The sequence below is a fragment of the Lynx canadensis genome, chromosome B2, assembly GCF_007474595.2.
Source record: "Lynx canadensis isolate LIC74 chromosome B2, mLynCan4.pri.v2, whole genome shotgun sequence".
NCBI lineage: Eukaryota > Metazoa > Chordata > Mammalia > Carnivora > Felidae > Lynx > Lynx canadensis.
In genome coordinates this window covers 142,575,514-142,602,439 of record NC_044307.1, presented here as the reverse complement: position 1 = coordinate 142,602,439, position 26,926 = coordinate 142,575,514, and the positions used below count along the sequence as shown (strand labels likewise).

Below are 26,926 nucleotides of genomic sequence, written 5' to 3'. Positions count from 1 at the left end.
TTAGTGATTATGCATGTTTCCAAAAGAGCAAAAGGTGAGTTCCTAGGTGTCCACTGCTGTATCAGACACTAGAAAACCTGAAGGGTTTCAGGTTCCTTCTTGCCAGGCACTGCTGGTTCTGATGTGTCGGTTCAGTGTGTAGTGAGGGTTGGGGTGTCTGTTATAGGCAGACTAAGCAAGTCAAAGGAAAGGAAGAAATGTTACTGTTTGCCTCAGAGAATTAGTTTATTGTCAATCTTGAAATATTTTAGCTCCAGATTTTGACAATTCCTGGAAACTGCTTGATACGTGTATTTCTCTTGGTCCTGGCGTTACTCAAAGTAGGAGAAGGCAAAGCAAACCGCACGGGGCCTGCAGCCCCCACTGAAGTCACTTTGCTAGAGTCTCCCAGCTCTCTCCTCTGGGGGAGTAACGTGCATTTCACAGCGCTTGAGAAACACAAAACACCCATTTCCCCCTTCAGGGCTCACCCCACATGTTCCTTCACTCTCACCATGGTCCTGGGATACTTCTTCCTTCTCCCTTCACTTCTGCAAATTACTCTCATTTTCTATTTGCTTTTACTTTTTCAGGCTTAATTTTTCCTCCTTTCACCTATTTCCATAATAAAACAATAATGATGTATGACCAAAGAGACAATGGCAACAAATTAGGCAACCTCATGAAATAAACTCCTAGAAAGACACATACTATTGAAACTGACTCGAGAAGAAATAGAAAATCTGAATGGACCTGTAATAGGTAGTGAGTGAATTAGTAATCAAAAAACTAGCCACAAAGAAAAGCTTGGGACCACATGGCTTTACCGGTGAGTTCTACCAGATCTTTTAAAAAGAATCCCAGTTCTTCAGCAACTCTTCCAAAAAGAAGAAGAAATACTTTTCAACTCAGTCTATGAAGCTATTATTAACCCTGATACGAACAACAGAAATATTCAAAGAAAAGGCAACTGCAGACCAAAATCTTTTATGAACATAGATGTAAACATCCTCAACAAAACACTAGCAAACCAAATCCAGAAACATATAAAAGAGATTATACGCCAGGGCTAAGTGGGGTTTATCCTAGAAATTTGAGAAACAGGAGACAAATGAGAAGGGGAGGTTTGGTATGAAGTCCAGACTGCAGCACATCCCCCATTCCCATGCCAAGTGCGGGGTCTCCAGTCTGCATCAGGGCGGGTGAGAGGCGTAGGAGGAACCAAGGGTCACAGCATTTACCCTCTTCCAGGGGGAGCTGGCTCCCTCTCCTGTGTATGGGGACTGAGAAGTTGTTCTCTGCTCTTCTGGCCTGTCAAGCTGCAAAAATCAGAGACTCACAGAGAGCTTTGAGCTGGTTGGGGCTTCGGGGACAAATTAGTCCCAGCTCCCATTTTGCAGCTGGGGAAAACTGAGGGCCACAGAGGCAGGGGGACTTGCTAGTAGTCAGGGAGATAACTGGTGGGAGCCAGGACTGAAGCTCTCACTCCCGCTTCCCACCCAAGCTCTTTCCTTCACCTGAATCATGTCCATTGCTGCCCAGTAGCTCGGAGTGGATGAAACTGACCTGGCTGATCTTGTCACCATGGGTATCAGGGAGATGATGATGATAATAATAATAATAATAATAATAATAATAATACAGTAATACTTAAATATAATTCTTACTTTGTGCTAGGCAAGGTTTTAAGTGCTTTACATGCATTAGCTCACTTAATCCCCACAGAAATTCTACAAGGTAAGGATATCGATATGTTCCCATTTTATGGATGAAAACACTGAGGCAGAGAGAGGTTAGGCAACTTGTCAAGGTCACTCATCTAGAAAGTGTCAGAAGTCTGGCTCTTTGCACAGTTAATCCCCATCTGCTCTTCATTTTTTAAAAAAAATTTTTTAACGTTTATTTATTTTTGAGAGAGACAGAGATGGAATGCAAGTGGGTTAGGGGCAGAAAGAGAGGGAGACACAGAATCTGAAGCAGGTTCCAGGCTCCGAGCTGTCAGCACAGAGCCCGACGCGGGGCTCGAACTCACGAGCTGTGAGATCATGACCTGAGCCGAAGTCGGTCCTTCAACCGACTGAGCCATCCAGGCGCCCCCTCATCTGCTCTTCAAAAGGTGGTAAGAAAGGCCTCTTTAAAGCCTGGTGCTTGACTGTGAAGTGCCTCCCATGTGAAAGAGACGTCTCTGCACACTTTTTACCACTGCTGGAACACCTTGGCCCAGGGACCAGTCTCCAAGACTGTGTTATTGACCAAATCTGGAGTGGACATGCCAGGATTTTTAGATTTTGTCTCTGACAGGGACAGGGTGGGCCATGGGACTCAGTGATGTACAGCTTCTCTACTGTGGAGTCCATGGGAGGCAGGGGGAGACGCTGGTCCAGAAAGTGTAAGCAAAATGTCATGAATTTGAACTTAGGGGCACAGATGGCATTAGGGTTGTGGCAGCTGGAGTGTTACTGTACTGGAAGGCGCCCGGGGGACGATCTGTGCCTTGGTCATTCCTTTCTATCCCGTGGCACTTTCAGCATGCTGTCCTACTAGCTCTTCAGGAAAGATCTGTGTATGGCTGGACAAAGAAACGAATGAAATTCTGCCCCTCTGTGTGTTCTGGTGGCTGGGTGGTGCTGGGGGACATGGTGTCTTCTACTTCCACGTGGGTGAGCAAGGTAGAGGTGGCATGAAGTCGGGGTGCAGTCAGCCTTGGCAGGTCCCTGACGGTCACAGGTCCTCAGTCAGTCCCTCCCCAGACTCAGGATGCCACGGCTCCTGTGGTCGGGACTGAGCAGGACTTGCTGTACGTCAGAGCTCTTCCCGAGTCCCTGATCTGACTGGCACTTAGGGCACGTGGACGTCATCTGCAGCTGCCCACACTTGTGGCTCATCTCCAGATAGAGGGGAGAATATAAGGGCAAGGAGCCCTAGGTTTTTAATATCCTCATGCTTCCTAAGAGTTCAAGCCAGAGGCTTTGGATTGAAAGATAAGGGCTTAGCAACGGCAACTGCTTCACCGTTACAAGCTTCTTCTTCATCTTGGAAGTGTCCTCTGTAAACAATCCATATGGCATCAAGCCCAGTGCCTCAGGGTCACTGGTTACTTGGGAGGTGGCCTTCCCATAGGAATAGGCAGTGGCACCATAACCATTCCTGCCAGGCCAGTTCCCTCGGGGGTATGCCCTTAACTGGGGTTATGGTGTGGTCTACTTAGAACAGACTCCGGAGGGCACAAGAGCAGTTTGAGGAATCTGATTAACCGTATGGAATGAAAAGACCTCCCTGTGTCCCTTGTTAAACCTGCCCTCTCTGGCTCTCATAGACGCACATAGTAGGTACTCAATAAATGTGTGGAATTAATAAATTATGCCCTCATCTCGTCTTAACATAAAGTGGCTTAATAGTGTCAACATCTTGAAGGCAGCCTTGCTTACTTTTTAAATCTAGTGAAAGTACACTGAAAGGTGGGATCAGTACTATGGGAGTCACAGGGTAAAACTAACGTAAGTTTGTTGGTTCTGATAAGGACCATTGCCGTCAGTGGTGCCCCCTAGTGCAGGTTCCTACTACTTCCTTTCCGTATGTGTTTGTGTCCTGTCCCCGGACGCTGCCTCCTTGAGGGCAGATGGACTGCACTCCACAGACCTTGCATCCCTACCACAGTTGAGTCCTCAACACAGTAGGGACTCAGGAAGGGTTACTGAACTAATGAGAGGTCACATACACAATGTGAAAACATGCGCACACACCACAGAAGTGATCAGTGGATGCCGTGGTCAGAATTCATTCCAGGACATTTGTTGTGCGCCTGTAAGTGGCTGAGAAAGACTACTGAGCACGGACACAGCGGTCTTTAGCGCCTGTTCACTTGAAGGAGGAAGCGGTGGAAGTGAACGTGGGCATTAGAGTCATCAGACTGGTTTGTATCCACAAATTAGTGGCTGTGTACCCTTGGGCAGAGATGATCTGCTTCTCCTAGCTTAAAAAGAAAAGCAAGAGACAGGCATGCCCAGTTGTCATTGTTGGTTTGGATTAAACAAGATTCTGATCATCAAGTGTTTGAACACAGTCAGTGCTAAATAAATGTAATCTCCTGTTTGCCTCTCTCCTTTCTCTCTCCTCATTTTTGTCCTCTGAAAAATAAGGGGGTGACCCTTAAGGGTCACTTATGTGGGTGAGTGGGGACAGAAAAAGATGTCCTGTGACCACTTTCAGAGTAGAGTGGCAAGGACTGTGACGCGCATGTACTTTCCTTTAAAGGAGGTGCTCTATTAGCGAAGCAAAGCACCACAGCACAAATTAGACACCACCACTACCAACAAGTTAGTCCAAGCAAGCTTCTGCTGGGGGCTGGAGCCTAGTTCCAGGGTCATAAACACAGCTACAGGGTTGCTGGCATTAAGCGTGTTCCCTTAGCCCTGAATGCTTACAGAGACAGTCTTGAGGGTGATTCCCTTCTACAAAGAACAAACAGCTCCTGGGTGGCCACAGACTGGGTCCCTTTCAGAAACAGATTTCTTTAGGGAAATCTGTTCCAGATAAAGTGAAGCCATTGTCTTCTAGACGCCTAAGGAGTTTTAAGGGATGGATGGTTGGAGCCGGGCCTGGCTGAGCTTTCGGGTCCCCACAGAGGGACTCTTGCCCCTGTCCCAAGTCTCCAACCTGCATCCCAGAAACCAAGCATGCCGTTCCACACCTCACAGGACCCCTATGAGACCTCTTGGAGAGGCACTAGCTCAGTTTTGGCTGTGAATCAAGAACACCTTGTCTGATTTAGTGTATTGAGATATGCATGACTGAGCTTAGGTCACCGCTGAAAGTGGGGAGAAGTGGCCACCCATTGTACACTTAAAGAGGGGGTGGGGAGGTGAGCACAGATTGAGGCAAAGGGACAAAAAGGGACCAGCCAGCCAGCCAGGCCAGTTTGGAGCACTTGTATCTCACCCCTTCCCCCCCACTCCCCGACGACATCCTGGTTCTGTGTAAGGGGGCTTTCCATCACACGGTGCCACGAGCTGTTTCTGGAAGACCTTTTGCATGCGGACTTCCCCTTACACAACCCAGAGCAAACCAACCACTCAGGGGCCATAACCCTTTGTTGGGTATTGCCTTAATTTAACGCTTCTGTTCCCTCATCTGAGCGTTTCAGTAAATGGGTGTTCCGGGAAGGTTTCTAGGTGTGCTTGGTCTGTTACTGGGTTAGTGAACACAGAAGCAGAAGAGAAGCCTCTGCAGGGAGCTCTGGGCCCGGCTGCAGGCGGCCCCTACCATGTCGCTCTGTGACTGCGTGGCTCCGTAGGCGGCAATGCCATTGGAGGGTGCGGCTGGCTGCGGTGTGTCAGGCTGGATGTATCCTCTTCTGTCAATCAGGCTACAAGAGAAAAAGCAATACGGAGGAAGAGAGTGAATAAAAAGCCAAAGACTCATCAATACTATTTTAATTTCCATGCGGGGCTCCCTCTTTCTGTGTGGGGCGCCACTGCACGCACCTGGGAATACACCCTGACTCACCTTCAGGTACAGTCAGTACCAAATTCTGTCACCTCTGCCTTTGACAAATGTCTGTAGCGTCTGTTCCCTGCCACCAGCTACAGACTCCCACCCCCTCCCACCCTGTCCCCCCAACCCTGGCCATCATGGCCACTGGGGCCCTGTCTAACTGCCCCCCATCCTGATAATGTCTCTACGCCCGCTGGCGCTGCTCGAGGGAGGGGGGCGCGCTTCTTCACCTGCGAACACTCCAGGCCTCGGAGGACTTGTCCCCACTTTCCGCCGGGTCTCAACCCACGCCCTCTCACTGCAAGCGCAGCGCGCCTAGCTCTTCGGGACACCGTGTGCCTGCGCCTGCGCCTGCGCCTGCGCCAGCGCATGCGCACGAACAGAAGGCCCCGCTCCGCCTCTCTGGGCTTTGCCACCCGTGCCTTTCGTTCGGGCTCTGGTTTCTCTTGCCCCGAGTCACTCTCCCTTCCACCCCGCTGTCCGTTCTTCACGGCCAGGTTCAAAAGCCCCCAGCCTTTGCTTTTGCCCCTTCTCCGGATTCTCTGGGACCTGCGTGTGACTCCTCTAGGGGCACATACCACTTGTCGCCTGGTGGCGTCGTGATTTTACACACTCCCCTCTGCCTCGCAGCTGACCTCGAGTCTAAGGGCAGAACTACAAAGGGCAAGAGGAGGTGCAGCTAATAAGTGGGCGCTCCTGGTGCGGCCCCCACCATCTGGGGCTCGGGCCACACTCGTCGGAAATGCTGCTGGTGCATCCAATGTGCTCACGTACATTCCCCACTCCTGAGGGCGGAGGGCTGGTCCGTGAGGTTGCCCTGCTACTCGTCAGGCCCCCAGAAGATAGGAGTTATGGCAACCTCTACCTTCAGGTGTTCGGACGACACAATAACAAGGCATTAAAAAAATACTTGTGATAAGATCTTGGAATGGGACTCTGTCCGCTTCAGTTTCTGTTGGATCCCCAGAGGTTTAGAAAAACCAATAGGCAACAAGAAGCTCCATCTTTCAAAAAGAGGTGCTGGAGCCCCGTGCAGCCTAGACCAGGTTTGTGACCCCCTGCCAGGGCACAGAAGGTCAAAGGGGTAAAGAGCAAAGAAGGGTGCCGCGGACAGGCCGACACCTGTACCCTCCTGAGGACACACACAAGGGAGGCGGGGCGAGGCTGAGGCCAGACGCAGATCCCCCGGGAGAGAACCAGCGTGGAGTCGGGCGGAACTGTCTTTCCAAAAGATCCCCTGAAACCCCAACCTGGGTAGGGATGAAGGGGTGGAAAGTGTTGCTTTTCTATGAACTCCGGAGTTTCCGTTCACTGAAACAATATGATTCTCAAGGAAATGAAAGTGCCCGGAGTCCTTTTTTTTTTTTTTTTTTTTTTTTTTAAGTGACAGGAGAAACTAAGGGACTTACAGGGGATTTCATTCAGGAGCAAAAAAAAAAAAAAAAAAAAAAAAAGAAGAAGAACTAGGTCATCAAAAGAGTCTGAAAGGGCAGCAGGGAGGACAAACCTCTTCTCAGCCTTCATCCTGTGTGTTAGTCCTGTTTAATGGAACAGCCACATGCCGAAGACTGTGACAGTCTGCCCCAAGTCTCATTTTAGTCCTCACAATGGCCCAGGAGCCCCTCCTAATCTGGATGTGCTCCCCTGGCCTTACCTCTTGGTTTGCCCTCTGTAGTTCGCTCACTCCTACACACGAGTTCCTTTAGTTCCTTCTCCTACAGGCTCTCCCCTCACCTCAGGGCCTTTGCACATGCTGCTCCCCTTTCTGTTTTCCCTTAGTTCCCTTCCCCCAATTCCTACTCATCTGTTAGAATAGATGACAACTTAGGCCCCCTCCTCTGGGAAGCCCTCCTGGGTTTCCCATGGAAACTATACCCCACCCTCTGTCACAGCCCCTTTTTGACTATGTAGACTTGCCATTCTATTAAACCTGTCAACCACAGGTTGACCCTTAGCCCTGGCCTGCAGGGCCTGACCCTGACCACACCTTGGGAGTGGTCTTTCTCTCTTTCCAACTTTCCATTCCTTCTGCCAGACTTGTATGAGGACCCCCTACCCCCAAATGTGGCCATTCCTACCCTGCTGCCATGCACACCTCTGGGACCCATGCAGGGAACTGAATGTGGGTCTTTGCCCTCATGGCTCACAGCTCTCAGTGGGAAACATGAACACACCCTTGTTTTGCTTTCTTTCTCTTCCTTCCTTCCTTCCTTCCTTCCTTCCTTCCTTCCTCCCTCCCTCCCTCCCTCCCTCCCTCCCTTCCTTCCTTTTTTAGAGAGGGAGAGAGAGAGGGAGACAGAACATGAGTGAGGGAAAGGGGCAGAGGAAGTGAGAGAGAGAATCCCAAGCAGGCTCCAGGCTCAGCGTGGAGCCTGATGCAGGGCTCGATCCCACAACTGTGAGATCATGACCTGAGCTGAAATCAAGAGTCAGACGTTTAACTGACTGAGCCAGCCAGGAGCCCCACAAAAACACTCTTAGGAGCACATCGTTGTGCCATTTAAGAACATTTTAGAGAAACCCAGGCACACGATGCTGGGCATGTCACTGGTTCTTAGTCCCTGATGGACAGGCTTGGCTGGGATGTCCAGGGAAGGCTCTGGCCCTCTAATGGGCACAGGGGTGAGTGAGGTAGGGCAGAGAGAGAAGGGGCAAAGAATGTGACAGGAGGGAAGAACAAAGCCAGGCACTATGCCCCCACTGTATCTGCCCAGGCCGGGGGAGCCTGTGGGGGCAGTGGGAGAGGCCAGCAGCCCATCTTGCCTGTGCAAACCTGTGAGCCGTTCACGATGTTCTGAGGGGAGGTTGTCCTTGAGAAATGCCCCATCCAGAGGGACTTGGGTTTTGGAAAGAATACAGCCCCAACTCAGCCACAGTAGGAAATTTTATCCAGTTATGGAAGAAAGAAGTTTGGTGTGACAAGATTTGTTCTCTAAACAAAACAAAGCAGCACCAAATGGGGAACAAGAGATTTGTTCAAAATGTGAGACTTTTAAATTCTTTTCATGGATTCAGATGTGTATTTTAGATTTAGGGAAGGAGGCCTATTCAGTTCCCCTGGCCTCTTATGCTCCTCCAAGGGCCCTAGCCCTGGCTGCTGGCCTACCCCACTCTCCACAAATAAATACACGCCAGTAGGAAACAAAGCTAAATTGTGAAAAACCAAGAATTTCCTGAGGGATTTTCTGGCCTAAAGAGCTCCAAGAGAGATGCCTGGGTGGGTCTGGAGTTGTCTTGGAGAGAGGCTAGCACCCTCCCAGGCATGCCTGACTTCCCAGCCCAAGGTGGCCCCCAATCCAGAGTCCTTGGCTGCCCCTTCGTGCAGCCCCTCCTCAGAGGGGCAGGCCAGGGGCTTCTGGGGGGCCCCCAGTTCAGCAGGAGTATGGCACACTAGGCTCACAACTTTCTTGTTTCTAGAAAACAACCAATTTCTTTAAAAAAAAATTTTTTTTAACATTCATTTATTTTTGAAACAGAGAGAGACAGAGTGTGAATGGGGAAGGGGCAGAGAGAGGGAGACGCAGAATCTGAAGCAGGCTCCAGGCTCCGAGCTGTCAGCACAGAGCCTGACATGGGGGCTCAAACTCACAAACCGTGAGATCATGACCTGAGTCGAAGTCTGATGTCCAACCGACTGAGCCACGCAGCCGCCCCAGAAAACAACCAATTTCTAATTACCCAGTAGTACCAGTAACATAACCCAGTACCAATATGTGGCCTCGGAATATATGCTTGGATTTTGTTTCTGGGGAGGGCAACACCCTTACTTTCCTAATGATATTTCACTGAGGCTGATAATAAAAATTAAGTTTGCATTCCATTAGCACACGTCGGCAATGACTGGCCATGGAGGTCCAAGTGCACAGTGGGGCTGCTTCGGAGACAGTCCCCATGGCTTTTTGTGGAATCTCTCCATTTATACATTTAGAAGCCACAAGGGAGGAAGTAATAAAGGTTTGGAAGCTCATTCTAGAGACTCGGAGTACTTGCTTAAGAAATATGGTGGATGATGGGTTACTCTGTTGGAAATGCTCTGCATGATGTAGCTCACCAATAAGCAGGACTCGACTGCATTTTGTACTCACGTAATCCTGCCTGGGGCGGGGTTGGGGGGGTGCTCGCAAGTGCCAATCCACACACACCCCGGTTCTGACACCAGATGCCTGGGTTTGGGTCCCGATGAGGCAGAGTTTACTAGCTGTGTGAACTTGGCACCTTACTTCACCTCTCTGTGCCAGTTTCCTCGTCCACAAAACAGGGCATAATACTGCCTTAACTCACAGGCACAGAGGGAGGTGTTAAAAGCTGACACAGGGGTGCCTGGGTGGCCCAGTCGGTTAAGCATCTGACTCTGGATTTCCGCTCAGGTCATGATCTCGTGAGTTCGAGCCCCGCAATGGGCTCTGTGCTAACAGTGCAGAACCTGCTTGGGATTCTCTCCCCGTCTCTCTGCCCCTCTCCGACTTGTGCACACACACTTCCTTTCTCTCTGTGTCTCTCTGTCTCTCAAAAAAAAAAAATAAACTTAAAAAATTATTAAAAAAAAACCGTAAAACAATGAATAAAGGCTGATACACATAAAGCACCTAGAGCAGACCTAACACTATTCAGTGTCGGCCGCTGCCATCGTCAGTGTGGTCATGTTGCCATTGCCATGATACGTGCTGCTTCAGCCCAGTCCGCTCTGTCCTGTTGAGCTATTTTAGCGTGCACATCCTGTATGACTCAGCTCTTAGCACCTCCTTCTACAGGTTTTCTAACTGCTTCCCACATTGTGTCCCGGTCCCCCTACTAAGCTGACCACAGCTCTCTGCTCGTCACAGATGCTCAAGATGACTCAGTACTTAATTGGAGTCACGTGCCTCAGTTTTCCTATTTGGATCCTTAGGAGATTTTCCCCAACCTTGACACAAATTCAGTGAAAGAACCAAAAAGAGGGCAGGAACAACACAAGAGACAGCCGTATCTCCACCTCACTAAGGCCGTGTCTCCCTGACACAGAGCAGACCACTGAGCAGCGGTCATATAGGGGGTGTGACCAAAGGTGACAGTGGGTTTTGTGGCCAGGTCTCCAGCTCGCGAGGCCTGTGCCGGAGGCCTGTGCTGTTGGCTTTCCCGAGCTCTGTTAGAGAACACGATCCTTTCTGACTCTTACCTTGGAGAGATGGGCCCACACAGGGCAACACAGCAATTTGTAAAGATATTTCCATAGCTGTAGGGATTGTAATTTTCTTTACCTCTTTTATTTGACCAAGATCCTTTAATCTGAAAGAAAAGGACAGCGAATGATACAACATCCTTCATATTGATGCCACAATTTAGGCGAATGGGGTCACGAGAAACTCATCAAGAACGTAAACCATCTTTACTCATTTCTTCACAGGGAGAAAACCGAGAGACTTTTCTCAAGGAAAACTGGCATTTACCTCAAACTTGGAGATATCCCCAGACAGCAGGTCAGACTAGGGAGAAAGTAACATTCTTTGGGGACAATAATCTCTTGTTCCCACAACACGGTACCCAAAGGTCAGCTCACATAAGCCAGCGGAGATTTGTTTCATACAGTTGGCGTCCTAACCAGTAATTAAACAAATGGCAGCCGAAAGAGTTAACACGGCTCCCGTAACTACCCACTTATAGTCTGAATTCAGCCTCACAATGTTACCAAAATAAGCCCACAGATTCTAATATTCATAGTTGCCAAATACAAATAACTCAATTACAATTCTCTTAAGTCATGTATCTCATTGGTACCGATTTTCCCAAGGCTTTAAGGCAACCTGACTGATTCTGAGACATTTAATTCCTGTACTAACAGACACTTCTGTCAGAGTCTAAATATTCGGAGCAAAGAGGACCAGGCTTATGAAGAACATTTCCAACATTATGTTTTCTGTTTTTATACCTCCTCTCCATCTGCATTCAGTAAAGGCAGATAATCCTGGACAAAAAGTTAAATTCTGGATGGGGGCGGTCCCCTCCAAAAGTGTTAAATGTGAAAGGCAGATTCATCCACCCTGAGATATCAGCTGGACGTGGTCTCTCCTCCAGAGGAGGTATGACAGGTTGCTCACAAAACTACTGAAGAGGAAGGAATAGACAATAAGCCCCTCCCTCAGAGTTTGGAGATGGGGGTCTCTCAGCTGACCTTAGTATCTAACTGATGTGGTCAGAAGGTAAGAGAGGTTGGAGATTCCCCACTGGAAATCATGGAGACCCTAGGAAAATGCTCCCCCTGCACATTGTTTGCTCCCAGAGGCTCATACCTGGAATGGAATATGTGCAAGGCCTTGGCCCCTGAGCTCCTCTCTCCTGCCCCCCCCCCCCCCGCCTCTGGACGCAGACACACACACCCACCCCCCAGACTGCTGGGAACTCACATCTTCATTTGTTGTCTGGTTGGAGCTGATCAGGTATGTGTGGAAACCCGAGAGGCCGACGATAGACCAGACGGAGAAGAAGCACACCACGGCCTCCAGCACAGTGGCCTGGGGTCAAGGAGAAGAACGGGGTGGGGGTGGGGGGTGGAAGCGGGATAAGTTCTCAGGGCGCCTGCGGAACCAGGATGATGTAAGATTCGGATGGGAAACCCCACAGACGCTCACTGAGGCCTCTGAATCTATCTAGCTTTGTCCCTAACCAGAGGGGGACCCTTCAGGTCCAGCACTGTGCCCTCTCTCCTTCTGATTCACCCCAATCGTGCTCAACGACCAGTGGGCTCCCCGAACATTACCTGTTTACTGTTTCACGGTGGACAGTTCCTCTGACTGGGGACAGTTCCTCCCCACCTGCCCTTGGCCTTTTCTGTGGCTCACTGTGCAGCCAATGACTGTGACAGCAAAGCCGGAAGCACGCTGGCCGGAGTTGGCAGCGGCCCAGGCCTGCTAGGAAAGGACGCGACATTGAACATGAACATCACTGCAGTCTCAGACTCTAATCTCAGCTTCCGAACGCCGGGCACTATCACATCAACAGGTTTGTCCCCCAACCTGATGTTGACGCCGAGTGAACCGTCACACAACAGTAGTTGACAATTGTGAGCAGGGCCGGCCACCGGCAACTGTAGCCTGGGCAGGGCTCACCTTCACGGCTTTCTCTCTGCCTGGATGATCCTTTCACCCACTGGTGGCTGCCTGCCCCCACCTATGGGTGGGCTTCTGAACCAGCAGGGGCATTTCTCAGAGTGGTGTCAGGGTGAGGGGTATTTTTACTTAGGGGACTCTTTGCCAACACCTTAGCCCACCCCAACACCTAAGGCTATTTTCAGCTATTTGATGGGCAACTAGGAAACGTGGATGCTTAATCAGACATTGAGTGATGGCACGTCCCGAGCTCCACAAAATGTGCTACAACCAGAGGATAAAAAGTGTGGTATTCTTCGACAGATGAGATAAATCAACCCAGAGTGTGGCAATTTCCAAGGACTAGAGAATTTTTCTGTTCCACAAATGTTTATAAAATTCTATTTACAAGATATAGATGTTTCTCTGGGGAAAAAATATTCCTCACAGGTCTGGGAGTTTAAATATACACCATCCATCCCCCATCAAGAAGTTACAGGCTGGAGAAAGTAAACACCAGGCTTTCCTGATGCTCTCAAGGGTAGAAGCCATAGATCACGCTGTAATACATCACCATTGATTTTTTTTTTTTCAGGATTGGATATAATTTATCTTTAGACCAGAGCAATGAATACAGTATTCAGTGCAGCGCCATAATCTGCCATGCCATTATTAACAAATACCACTGTCCGGGCATGTGGGGCGAAATACAAAACGAGAGAAATGAATGGGCTCTTGCCTGTTGACCGACTGACTTTCAACATCAGGACAGACGACTGGCCCTGCTCTTGGAGAAGCAGAAGAATGCTCTGCTCTTCTAAGGTTTAAGCTTTTAGAAACCGCAAGCCTTCAGAAAAGCACTACCCTGAACTTAAATGGACATCTGAGGAGGAGAAGAATGTACCTCTGCCAGCTAGCTAAGACGAAAACAACCCAGCACACCCAGAGTCAGACAGATGCCAACACACGCTGCCCACCGAGGGCCCTGCCCATTCCTCGTGGAGGCAGGAGTCGGTAAAAAGGGAGGAGTAGCTACATCTCTTGAGAAGAGAACCAGGTGGTTATTATGGAAAAGCAGGTAAGTTCGGACGTGCAGGGAGGATCTGTGGAGTAAGAGAGAGATGCAGAGAAGCAGATCCCAACCCAGATCTGCCACCAGCCTAGGAACCCCAGAGTTATCAGGTGGGCCAATGGTTAAGAGGGGAGGCCTCAGGTGCACGTGGGGACACACAGATGGTGTCATTCTCAACGGCCTTCTCACAGGTGAGGCTCACAGGTGCCCCTCTTCTGACCATCCCCCGCCCCGGGGGCAGACTGGGGAGGCAAACCACGTGGGTGGAGTGGAGTCCCGGAGGAAACGATGGAGGTAAGCAGCGGGAAGACTGAGTCAAGGAGAAGTGGGTTGCGGAAAGGCGGGTGACACTGGCAGTGAACCTCCACAGGCTGGAAGGAAAAGACAAGAGATAGAAAGATCAAAGAGGAAGGGACACGTGAAACGGAAGCAAGAAATGATCAGGGTAGGAAAGAGAATAAAGAATGAAAGCAAAAGATTTATTTGCTGAATAACGCACGAAGAGCCAGACCTCCATCTCAGAAATGCCTCTGTGTCACCAAAAGTTTACAGTCCAGGTAGAATGATGGTGATGTCAAAATACACACAAATTCATACGCGTGAACCATATAAGACCTGGTATGTCCACGTGAGGGAGGATCACAGCATTTAAAGCGGCACAGCCCATTTTCTGGTGGCTCTTCCCTTTGCAATGCCACTTAAAATTATTATTCCCCAAAGGAGGCGTTGTTACCAGTGGACATGGGATTTTAAAGGCTTATAGGTCCAAAAATAAACTAGCAGATCTCTATATTAATATCTTATGCGCTTTAGAGACATTTTATAATTAGCAGATTGTTAGCTCACAGCTGTGTCAAAATGACACGAATTCAAGGCAAAATGCAAGACGCGGCCCTCTTTCCCTTGCCCCTCACAGTGGAGCCCCCCACAGCATGTCTTAAGGAACCCTCGTCATTCATAACAATGGCTGGTGTCTCTGGCTAGGCATCAGGTAGTACTCCAAAGGCTTACTATGGATTAACTCACTTAATCCTCAGTGACCCAGGGTGAAGTGTGATTCCCATTTACCCAACAGGGAAACTGAGGCAGAAAGCAGGTAAGTACTTTGCTTGAGAAACAGCAGAGCTGGAAATGGAGCCCTGGAAGTGTGGCTGTGCCAGTACAAGAGAAAAGCCCTGGGCTGGTTCCTTTCCTATTCCTGCTGACATCCCCATGGCTCTAGGCTGACCACAACCCCTGCGGGGGGAAGATGGGGATCCTCTTTTTGTCAGGGATTTGTGAACCTTTGGCAGCCTAAGTAGACCACTCCCCCTCCAAATTCCCTCTCAGGCTGGGGAACAAATATTTGAACAACACATCCCCTCACTGACTCCAGAGCCAGATGTTGAAAATATCTATGCCATAATAAGATTAATATAAATTTTTCATAAGTGCATCAAAAGCCATTTACTGATATTTTTAAAAGAGGAAATGAGGAAGAAATACACCAACTCGACTAAGAGCCAATTTAATAAGCAGTTGGGTGTTACTGTATCAGAGATGGTTCAAAATTATAGCAGTTACCACTGCCAGCCTCTTTCTCCCTCCAACCCCCAAGAAGACAGTGAGCCCTTTTTTTTGGCCAGGGGTGTGGCATTAATTTAAGTTCTACCCCAAGATGTCACACTTTGAGGTACTCACGAGATGACTGTGGAAATGAAAAAGACTTTGAAAAATGCTGATGGGCAAACAGCCCTCCACTGAGTTTCTGTGGGATCCCAGAAGTGCCTGCTGGGTGCCCTTCTGTGCAGCCAGCCCTGTACTTAGGACAGGAGAGGGGGGAGGGACTCACTTCCTGCCCTAAGGGATCTGTTTGCCCTTGGGAAGGTAAGTGAGGTGAGAAGGCCTTGCAGACACAAGGGAAGAACGTTGGACAGAATGGTGAGGGCATTTCAGTGTTTGGAAAATCATAAAAGGTGAGAGATCATGGAACCAAAGATTTCTAACCTTTCTGAGTTCCCACTGTTTTCTCAGAAAAAAAAAATGCACATTTTTTTTTCTTCTGATTACAGGAGTTTTAGAAACTCTCCTGACACCTTTCCATAGATACACATGGACCTCAAGTTAAAAAGTCCTAATTTATCTTAATCCCTTAATTTTACAAGGAGGAAGATGAGGCCCAGAGGGGTCAAGTTGGTAATTTACATGATAGACACTTTGACAATGGAAAGTCACGGAGACCCTTCGGTGTGGATCATGTGACCATCATCTTTCAGTCTCTCAAATCCTTTTCCCCATATTCTTTTATACCAGGAAATAAAGATGTGCAGTTCTCCCAAATTAATCTATGAAGTCACTGTAATTCCAATCAAAATTCCAGAATTTTAAAAAGGAATTAAAAACTGACTCTAAAATATCAGGAAGAGAAAACGTGCAAGAATGGGTAAGAAAACTTGAAAAAAAAAACAACTCTTGGGTTGGGGGATGGGAGGACACCTTTAGTAAACAAAACACAGAGTCTGAAACAGACCTGTGGGCACGAGGGCTACAGAAGGCATTTCAAATTTGGGTGAAAGAATACACTGGCGACTCTCAAAGTGTGGCCCGTGGGCCTTTGGGGTCCCCGAGATCCTTTCAGGGAAACCCCCAGGTCAGAACTATTTCCCAATCAATGCCAAGACATTACCTCCCAGTCTAACTGCTTCTGTCATTCAGGGGCTTCATCTGAAGGCTTTGGGATGGGCCTCACTCCCATCATAATAGGGAAAGTGCTTGTGCATTCTGTGTTTTAGAAATTTCTCAGTTGTAGTTTCAAACATGACCTCTAGAAATATATATAATCTACCTAAACAAAAGTTCCTTGAGTCCTCAATAATGTTTAAGAGTGTTAAGGAATCCTGAGACCTAAAAGTTTGAGAACTGCCGGAAGTGAACAGTGAACAGCACTGGGACACTTCACTAAGCATTTGGGAAAAACAAAGTGAGAACTTTAGCTCACCACACACACACACACACACACACACACACACACACACACACACACACGTAGATTACAGATAAATTACTGTGCCAAACTGAAGAAATAAAATGTAAAGGTATTAGAGGGAAATAAAGGACATATGCCTATAATTTTGGGGTTTGGATGTAAGACACAAAATCTAGGAGCCATGTAGTATCTGATTTGTAGATGGATTTTGTTAAAAGTTAAGCTTTTTTTTTTTGTATTAAAAAAGTCAACTTAAAAGGTAAGTGACGGGTTGGGAGAAAAATATTGGCAAGAGATATTAAATGGTTATTATTAAGAATAAAGAACATGTTAACAGGAAAAGAACAAACAACCTGATTACAAAATGGACAGAGATTAGGAGCTGGCACATTGTGGTCATGAAAAAAAATGTCAACAAAAATGAAAATAAGCACAAGCTGATTATTATCCAGAAAATGGAAATTAAACCAATGAATTTTCCCCCCATCAAATTGGCCAAAGTCACAGCACCTGTAACATCCAATGTGGATGAAGGTGTGGGGAAACGGGAGAACGAGTCAGTACAATCTCTTTAGGGGACAATGTGGCATGTCAGTCAACATTTAAAAGATGCTTAATTTTCCAGGCACCTGGGTGGCTCAGTGTGCACCTCAGTTGGTTAAACATCAGACGACTTTGGCTCAGGTCATGATTTCATGGTTCATGAGTTCGAGCTCAGCATTAGGCTCTATGCTGACATGGCCGAGCCTGCTTCTCTCCCCCTCTCTCTGCCCCTCCCCCACTCATTCTTCTCTCTCTCTCTCTCTAAAAAATAAATAAATATTAAAAAATATGCTTGGAGGGGCACCTGGGTGGCTCAGTTGGTTAAGCGTCTGACTCTCGATTTCGGCTCAGGTCATGATCTTACAGTTGGTGAGTTTGGAGCCCCCCATGGGGCTCTGTGCTGATGTCACAGAGCCTGCTTGGAATTTTCTCTCTCCCTCTCCTTTTGCCCCTCCCCCATTCATGCTCGCTCGCTCAAAAAATAAACTTCAAAAAATTTTTTAAAATATGCTTAACTTGGGGCGCCTGGGTGGCTCAGTCGGTTAAGCGTCCGACTTCAGCTCAGGTCACGATCTCACGGTCCGTGAGTTCGAGCCCCGCGTCGGGCTCTGGGCTGATGGCCCAGAGCCTGGAGCCTGCTTCCGATTCTGTGTCTCCCTCTCTTTCTGCCCCTCCCCCGTTCATGCTCTGTCTCTCTCTGTCTCAAAAATAAATAAACGTTAAAAAAAATTAAAAAAAAATATGCTTAACTTTCAGTGATTCCACATTTAGTTGTCAATTCTAGAGAAACACTAACACTCGTGCACAAAGACATACGTGCAAGATGGCCTGCCACCTCATTTTTATGCAATAAAACAATTAAGAAATCTAAGTATTCACCAACAGAAAAATATAGTATAGATTGTGTTCTGAAACTCTATAAAGCAGCTGGGAAAAAAATGAGGTAGATCCATATGCTGACATGGAAATACCTTCAGGAAACATCTAAAAATCAAACCGCTGAAGAATACAAGGAAAACGATCCTTCTTAGGTAGAAACAGTCCCTGCAACGGTGTACAGACGCATACGTATTCAAACTCTTCGAATACCGTCTGGAAAGACCCATGAAAACTGACAAGGATTCCCACAAAATGACAGAGGAAGGGTGGAGAGCAGTGCTTCTTTTACGTTCCTATTTGAAATTTTTTACGAGAGTATGTTCTTCCAGTACCTGAGTGATTTAGAAAAACCCCAACAACCTCCTCCCCCACTTTGTGACCCCATGAGATGTAATCTGATGCTTATTCTCCACGCACTCCCTCAGACAGACCGGTTAGGGGCAGTGGGAAAGAGTGTCAATTCCCTGCCCGGAGAGAGGGGCTGGCGGTAAGGAGATCTGGGCTCCAGTTCTGGCAACACAGCTGAGTGTAAATTGGGGTCATCTGACCCTTCAGCGCAGGCTCAGCTGTAAGGGACCGATGGACACCTGTCCTACCTATTTCCTGGGGTCCCCCTGAGGACCCACAGACATCGGGACAGAAGGGCCCTGTAAGCTGAGTCTAGCAAAGGCCTGTGCCGCCGTCATTAATTTTCCAATGGGCAGTACGGTGTCCCTCCTTTCTGAGGGCATTGAGCCAAATCCGAGCCTTCTACCAAATTCCATTAAAACAGAACCGTGCCCATTAGGCCGCTGGTGCCTTTCAGACAGCGTGCCTCGAAATGAATGCAAATTGGGGATAAAAAGGCTTTCTGGCGAGAGCCTCCACACACGTAGAATCAATTACCATTTGATTTAGCAACCACTGAAAACTCTTCGTTTGGGAGCGCCGAACAATAAGTCATGATTAAAAATGACTGTAATCCTTTTAATTGGATGTTAATGCCGTTTCATCGTGACGACTGTTGATCGCAGGGCTTCTCCTCTCTGGCTCCTCCTCGAGGATGCTGCTGGCCCCGGTGGCCCTGTTCCTGCGGGGACCCCTGCGGGGACCTCCACCTGCAGATCCGCTGGTGAGCTGGAGGCGAGGCCACGTGGCTCTCCTGGCTCTGCGTGACTAGTGCCATGTCCTCTGAGGCTGCAATGTTGTCACCGCAGGCTCATGACTTGTTCCTCTTTCCGCCTTTCATGCAAGGAACTGCAGAGGACCGTGAGGTTACTCTAGCTTCACGTGGGGGTTCCCGGGGGGTCAACTCTTAGGTGCTGTGCGTGTATTTCAAATAGGACGCATTTCTAACCAGTGCTAGCTCTCTCCCCTTCCACTGTGCCTTCCCTCCCCTGGGTCCCCAGGGCTGAGCCCTCCAAACTGGCTCTGACTCTCCCTCCTCCCTCCCAGCAGCACTGATTTGATTGCTTACCTGCTCAGCTGTCCCCTTATCACCCATCTCAATTCCAGGGGCCTTTCCCCTGCACACATCGCCTCACCCCTTCCTTGTGTTCCCTGCTGCAAACGAATACTCTTAAGCACACAACCACCACGACAGAAAGGCTCCGGTGATGTCATTCACCTGCCAGAAATCTAAGCTGGTTCCCCAGCGTCCTGGGCAGGAAGGCTGACTGGTATACAATGCTGTCAGGGCCTTTCCCTTCCTGGGAGCAGTCACTCTTGACCCCCCCGGCCCCCCCCCAACCACGGCTTAGCTATCACGGCTCCCTTCCCGCTATGCCCGCCGTGTGTATGAGTCGTAAGTGCATCTGTGCGCTTGTACCGTTAGGACGGAGGGCCTGCTGACTGGGAGCACGGCCGAGCTGCCGGAGCCCTGCAAACCCTGCTGAAGGAATCAATGAACACAAGCCCAGGTCTGGCCCTACAGACGGGCTGCTCTTCCCTGACACATGCTGCGTATCACCAGGCCCTGCTCAGGCTGTTGGCCCTGCCTGGGATCTCTCCCCTCCATGTCTCCAGTTTTAGGACTTCTTCCCCAATCTTTCCAAGCCCTATGCAAACGCTACCTGCCAAAGCCTTTCCTGATTTCCCTGCAAGATGCCCTTCTGGACCCTCACCCCCACCTCAAGCTCTCCATGATGTTTTATGCCACGTAAGACTTACTCTGCTTTTTAGAACTCAGAGTCATACACCAGGTCTCGGCACCGGCAGATGTTCACTGAGGAGATGAGTGAATCATTCTGTCCACCCTCGCTGCTCTGCCTGCCCCCTTTGATAGAATGTGCTTCAGAGGTCTGGGCCGGTGGCTCCTTCTTGACTTTGTAACCCGGGCAGAATTTGCACGGAGTGGGTATTGCGTCAAATGATCTTGGAAGAAACAGATGCCAAGCGGACCTCGTCCTTTGGAAACTGCCTGGCTGTGCGGAGAGAAGACCCAGGGCCTTTCTTCGTGGAGAAGACTCACCTTCCATCTCTCCCTGGGGAAGGGGGGGGGGGTGGCTCCTGAGAGTCATAGCATCCAGCCACGCCACTGCCTCTGCTTCTCTGAGGCAGAGATGAGAGGGAGGAAGTGGCCTCAGGCCACTGGGGGATAAGGAGGGAACCGGAGGGAAGGCTGGCCAGGGCATCTGAGGCCCGGGCAGCATCCTTAGCCTCCCTGATGTGAGCAGGGCTGCACTGTGGGCTGGGAAGGGACTTGCTGAGTGCCACCAGTGAGCCTACTGGCTCTACCCATCCATCCTCCTCTCCTCCTCCTCCTCCACCTTCTCCTCCTTCCCCTCCTCCTCCTCCTCCCCCTCCTCTTGGCTTTGCCGCACTCAAACAAGATGCCATCCCGTCCTTACTGACGGGTACCTCCCGCTTCTCATGGGGCGAGCTGCTTGATTCCTTTCTCCTGTGGTCCCGCTGGTGGCTCGATGAAGACCTTCTGGTGTGTCAGGGCTTCTGTTGCTCCTGGCAGTGCTTCCGATAGACAAGGTGCCTCCACTGGTTGTTAAATAGCCTTCTGTGTTTCTGATCTCTCTCATTTCATCAACGACATTGCTTTCAGTTGGATACTTCTCACAGTAAATCTGTGAGAAACCTTTGCCTGGACCCTGATTTCTCATCAAAATATTTCCATATCATGGTCAGGAGACCAGATTGGAGGCCACTGAAAAATTATAAATTTAAGTTATCTTCTTGCCCGAGAACAGTCAGCAGGTCACGTGCAGAGGCTACACTGGACTCCGGTCCTGTGCTCAGGCAGTTTGCCAGAAAACCTCCTCTTGCCTTAAGAGCTTGGTGCCGTATAGACTCTTGCCCCACAGAGACTGTAGGTCTGGAGAGGACGAGCTGTGGGCCACGCTGCCATCGGCCAGAGAGCAGTTGTCATGAGTGTGAAATGTCACGGGTCAGTTTCATCCATCAGAAATCAACCACCTCCAAAGAGACTCCCAGGGCCTCAGCAGTGGAAGGAGGCTTGGAGGTCATAACATTATCTGATGCTAGAACCATGTAAGGAGGCGTGGTCCGTCCTCTTTTTGACCACCCCTAGGGCCTGTGATCTCATTGCTTCCCCTGGCCATGCTGTTTCTGAGCTGCCCCAGTGGTGAGCACGTCTTTCTTAGTGAGATGAAAGCTGTCCCTCAGACATCCCTGGCCATCCCGGTGCCCCTTCCAGAGCCACACAGGTGTCCACAGGAAAGGCAGGAGCCCAAAGTACCAAACAGGCATCCAGGGATGCCTTACTCCCTGGCATACAGGGATCCAACCTTACTCATCATATATACATTATCACTAGTAACCAGAACTCAGTATTTTTTCAAAAACACATCACAACCTCATAGAACCTGAAGCATACTTTTTCTTCTGGAATACAGATTCCTGATACATCATCAGACCTCAACACTTCTTTATAGACCCACTCGATAGAAGGAGGGATTCTTCTGCAAAGCATGTACTTAAAACAGGAAAGACTCTGTCAGCACAGAGAGCCTGTAAGTAGTCATACCGATTGGGGGAGGAGTGTTCGGTGGCTCATGAAACAATTTCTGTTCTGTGGAATTAAAAAAAAAACCCAGGACCTCACGTCTTAGTGTGAGTACGTCTGATGTTCCTGAAATTCTCCACTACTTCCAGAAAGAATAAAGATCGAAGTTGGGATTGCTGCTCAGACTGCCCCTATCCCTTCCCTGCCCATCTCTTCCCCATGGGCTTCTGTGCTGTCAGATTTCTCCGGAGTCCTGCTCTTGGTGCCTGATTTTCTCTGGGAGAGAAATGGGAGGGAGGGGGTTTATCAGATAATCTTTATATCAGCTGTGGTAGCTACCCTGGGATATTCTGGCTTCAGCTTTAGGTCACCTTTTAACAGGCAGGAGCCCAAAATGACAGTGGATCAAGAGGTGCCATAAAACCTGACCTCAGGAGAGGATACACACACACACACACACACACACACACACACACACACACACCACATATGTATATATAGATATATGCGTGTGTGTGGGTCTGTATACACTAACCTGTTAATTTTTGTCTCCCACCTCTATCCTAGAGTGACACAAAGGGTAGAAAGGGAAGGGAGGACAGACATAGACTCAGAGCTGAGCTGTACTGCTAGTGAGCTGCATGGACGGGTGTAAGAGAGAAACCTCTCAAATCCACCTGTACTTGAGTGCCTGACTCCAGGGTACTTCCTCCCCAAAGGCCTGGGGGGGCAACAGAGCAGTGGCCTCCCTAGAGATGTCCTAATCTCTGGCAGCTCCGAATACATTACCGACATGGCACAAGGGAGTTGCAGACTACAGGTCATGGACCCTGCGATGGGGAGATAATCCTGAATTCTCAGGGTGCAGCCACTCTTAAAAAACAGAGAGCTTTTCTGGCTGAGGTCAGAGAGATGGGCGGAAGAGAGGCGGGAGGGCTTCAAAGTGTGGGAGGGACCTGACCCACAATTGCTGGCTTGGAAGAGCAAGGAAGTCATGAATCAGAGAACGGAGCAAGGAGACGGGACCTCAGTCCTATGCCCTGGGAACTCGGTCAACCACCCGTATGAGCCTGAAAGAGGATTCTCTCTGGAGCCTCCGGACGAGAGTCCAGGCTGATACCTTGATTTCAGCACTGCGGGACCCAGAGCAGAAATGAGCCAAGCCTGCTGGACTTCCGACCCACAAAACTGCGAAACAGTAAGTTTGTGTTGCTCTAAGCCTCTAAAATACAGCCTGGTGCAAGCTGGAGCCTGTTACGAAAGGCTGTGGCCTGGAGGAGGCAGGATGCCCTGCAGGCGTGTCTGGCCACTGCAAGGGGCTTGACTCGCATTCAGAGCCAGCTGTCGCCCCCACTGGCTCTGACTGGGCCACGTGGCTGCCAAGCTCCTGAACGTGGAGAACACGCCTGGTAACACCCACCAAGGGAAAACCTCCGCACCTCGAGGTGACAACACCATTTGGAAAGGCAGCGGCTGAGATGCTTGGGAGTTTTCACGACCTGGGCCCTCCCGAAAACTCTTGACCTCTACCTGAGGATGATATTTTGGGGGAAAACAAGCTAAAATCTGCTCTGAACCTAGTAGGGGCATTTCTCGCTTTCCTCTCCTTTCCATGCGAATAGTTTCTCCAGCAAAGTCAGCATGCTACCCTTTCTACCAGCAATGTTTGTCTGTTCCCCTTCCTGGGGAACACAGTGCTCTTGATTACACACACTATGGGCACAGCCAAATCATGAGAATGAGCAGACGTGTGTGCTCTAAAAGAAGGTTCTAGCAGAGCCCGCCCGTTGCACATATTGCCACAAAAAGAAGCTTCTACGAAATCGCTCCTGCCATGCATGCAGATGATGCTTTGGTGTTGGGTGTTCTCGCTGATATCCCATATAATTGGTCTCGTCACCATAGCATGTCAAGTACGTAATGCTTGACTCTCGCAGGTCAAAAACTTGAGACACAAAAGCGTTAAAAGAAATGACCTCAGACTTCATTTAAAAGAAATGACCTCATTCATCGTGAGGCAGCAGGAATCCAGGACCCACAATCTGGTCCTTCCTTGTGACTCTTTCTGGGGTTGGGAGATGATAAGATCCACGAGCTGGGAGGCCTGTAGTAGGTGTCACGAAGACCCAACAGCACAAACCACACACAAGAGGTGCATGCTGTCTGCTAGAGAGGGGACCGCTGTGCCCAAACGTGGCACCCAGGAGAGCCACATGGGGCAGGAGGTAGCCTGCAGGCCCCAAGGAATGGGGCAGCTGAAATCCCCCAGGTCTCAGGTGGGCTTTTGCCTCCCCTCCCCACCGAGAGGGGTCCCTGTCACTGATACCTCTCATTGTCTGAAATGCTCCACAAGCATTCTGCACAGACATCCAGGGGTCAGAATGGTCACAGGTGCCAGGGACAGAGGAGGGGAGGTGGCTCAGGTTGCCACACTCTCGAGGCTTCAGAAAGCATTCCAGCTGGTAGCCCAGACCTTGGTTCCGGTCTAAGGTGCATGTATAAAACTTAACATGACCAGCGTGTTTTCATGATGTAACCAACTTCCTGAAAGACAGATAAGCCTCTTCTTCTGGGAAGAAAAGACAAGGCTTGACTGTAAGATATGCCAAAGCAACAGGCCTTGAAAATAGAAGGGCATGGAGGAGATGACGGTGGAGGGTGTCACCCTGGCAGGACTGGGGACAGGGATGAAGAGAGACATTTCTCATGAGACCTGTTCTAAGCAGCCACAAACACTGAAAATTCCATTCTCAGGACCACCTTTCCTTCTGGATAACTTCTAGCTAACTCTTGCTTCCCAGATCCTTAATAGAAGACAGGACCCAAGCCCCCTTTGTATATCTTCCATATGTCGCCTGTCCCCCTTTTAAGAGATTAGTCGACTATAGGATCTGTACTTGCAACCAATGTTCTATGTTGCCTATGAACACAGAGGCACCAAAAAGGAGATACTTTATATTATGCAAATATCTATAAGACCACATTTGTTGTCAGTTCTATCTTAAAAACACTACCACCACCCACACACCAGTTCCCAGGGACGTGAGCCAGCTTATCTTACTAACTAAATGCTGTACATGATACATACATCTTCATCAAGTTCTTCATTCATTGTTTAAGAATTCTCTACCACAAGATGAAGACTACTTTTGGGAGTACTGAGAAGTTCGAGTCCAGTCTACTTGCTTATGTGAAGAAGAAAGGGAGCTGGGTCCCAGATGGAGCCAGGTCAACGGGTCCAGTGGGCCAGCGCTACAACAATGAATGTGAAACTTAGGGGGATGGGTGAGGCGGGGAGCCCATTCGAGTGCATCATGGGTGAATATTTTTCTTTCAAGAAGTTCAAAATAAGTGTGGTACACGCCCATATATACTGTTTGGCAGGACGGGATTAATCTGAATGGCCTGAGATTGGCCACCTTTAGTCCATTCAAGACTGAGAAAAGGTGTTCTGTTCCCAGAAACAATATAGGTCATCCAGACTGTCTGGAGGGGTGCCCAACGAGATTCCCAGATGGAATCCATATAGAGGGTCAGAGGATTCCCATCTGGTGACTGCGTACCAAGAAGGCAACCCACACACGGGCATCTATAAATACACTGCAGGGACCACCTCCTGATCAAAATGAGGTGGACTGGACCTTGCAGCCCTCCTTCTACCCAAACCAACCTGACTTAACACAGATCAACGCAGGTTCCTGGGGTGGGCAAGAATTTACACTTGGCTTTCTAGCTAAAGAGCGCTTTGATTTAAACAGAGCTAAATGAGTCCCTTTGAGGTCCAAGCATTCAGACACCACAACGCATGCAAGTGAATACGGGGAGTTTTTTGGAGGATTTACAGAATGCAAGAAAGTACGAGTTCCGAGAAGAAAAGCCAGGGCACAGACGATGAGGTAGTTGAGGAGGTCAGTCCAATACTGAACACGTTAGCATTGTGAAAAACACAACGACCAGAAAGGATATCTCGCAGGACTGTCCTTAAGAGCATTTAGGAATCCTGTTTGTTGTGAACCTGTGGGAGATGAAACCAAAATTTAGTATTCAAACATTCACCTCAAGAAAAACAGCCTTTATGCAGAAAGCTCCCTCATCTACATGAAAATAATAGGTGTCTAAAGATCAATTAAATAATTATATTTTGTTGTGCTACAGCACCAGCATACTGATCGGGGACTGAGATTCCACCACAGTTATTCAACCAGAAAATGGCAGATTCATAATTAGACCCGACATCTGCAGGATATTTTTTCAATAAAAGCAGATGGATGCCTGCGTCCTTTCCCATAAATTATAGTTCTGATTACTCCTTTGTTTTCCTCATTTTAATAGGAAAACAGAATACTGTATGCTATTTTTTCCTCTTCTTTTATGAAAGACTGTTTTTCCAAAGTTTGTTAACTTTTGACCTGGGGCATCCTATAAACCAGGCTGCGTACAAAAGACGTCTTTCTCTGCACCCAGAGTAAACAAACTCATAACGTTGGAGTTTATTACTGACTCCTTTAGGCTTGAAGACATTTTAACATGAATTGCGTGTGCAAAAAAAAAAATTTCTTTAGGGACTTGAGTAAAGATGTATCTGACAAGAAGCAGTTTTTATTGTACGTGTTGACATCATGGTTTTTAAACATAAATGCCCATGGGGGAGGAAGTCTTGGTGCTCCCATCTTGGAGTGGTGATGCTGGGCCCCTGCTGTGCTGCGTGAAGCCATGTGTTTTGGGGACATCATCTGGCCCGGGGCAGAGATGAGAGGCACAGGGAGGACAGACACTGTGTTATCTCTGCTGTGGCTGCAGGGGGCAGTTAGAGGCAGGGTCCTGGACCCCTCTGTGTAGGAGGGAAGGCTGAGGGTGGGGTGGCTCCAAATTCATCCTTGAGGCCCCATTTCCTCCCTCTGTGCTGTGTTCCCCACAGTCCACTGCTGAGGCACAAGGATGTGCCAAAGAGCAGGAAAATGAAGAAGGAGAGCTCATGG

At 48.9% G+C, this 26,926-nt stretch overlaps 1 protein-coding gene across 2 annotated transcripts in view; it reads right to left on the bottom strand.

The window, feature by feature from the left end:
• ZDHHC14 (zinc finger DHHC-type palmitoyltransferase 14) overlaps nt 1-26,926 on the bottom strand; it is a 291,719-nt gene that overhangs the window by 10,812 nt on the left and 253,981 nt on the right. For both annotated transcript variants that reach the window (XM_030316681.1, XM_030316682.1), the window contains exons 5-8: nt 25,914-25,962; nt 11,853-11,955; nt 10,628-10,737; nt 5,242-5,344 (exon numbers count right to left, since the gene is read on the bottom strand). In XM_030316681.1, the coding sequence (XP_030172541.1) occupies nt 5,242-5,344; nt 10,628-10,737; nt 11,853-11,955; nt 25,914-25,962 (365 nt within the window). The remainder of the gene's footprint in view (nt 1-5,241; nt 5,345-10,627; nt 10,738-11,852; nt 11,956-25,913; nt 25,963-26,926) is intronic.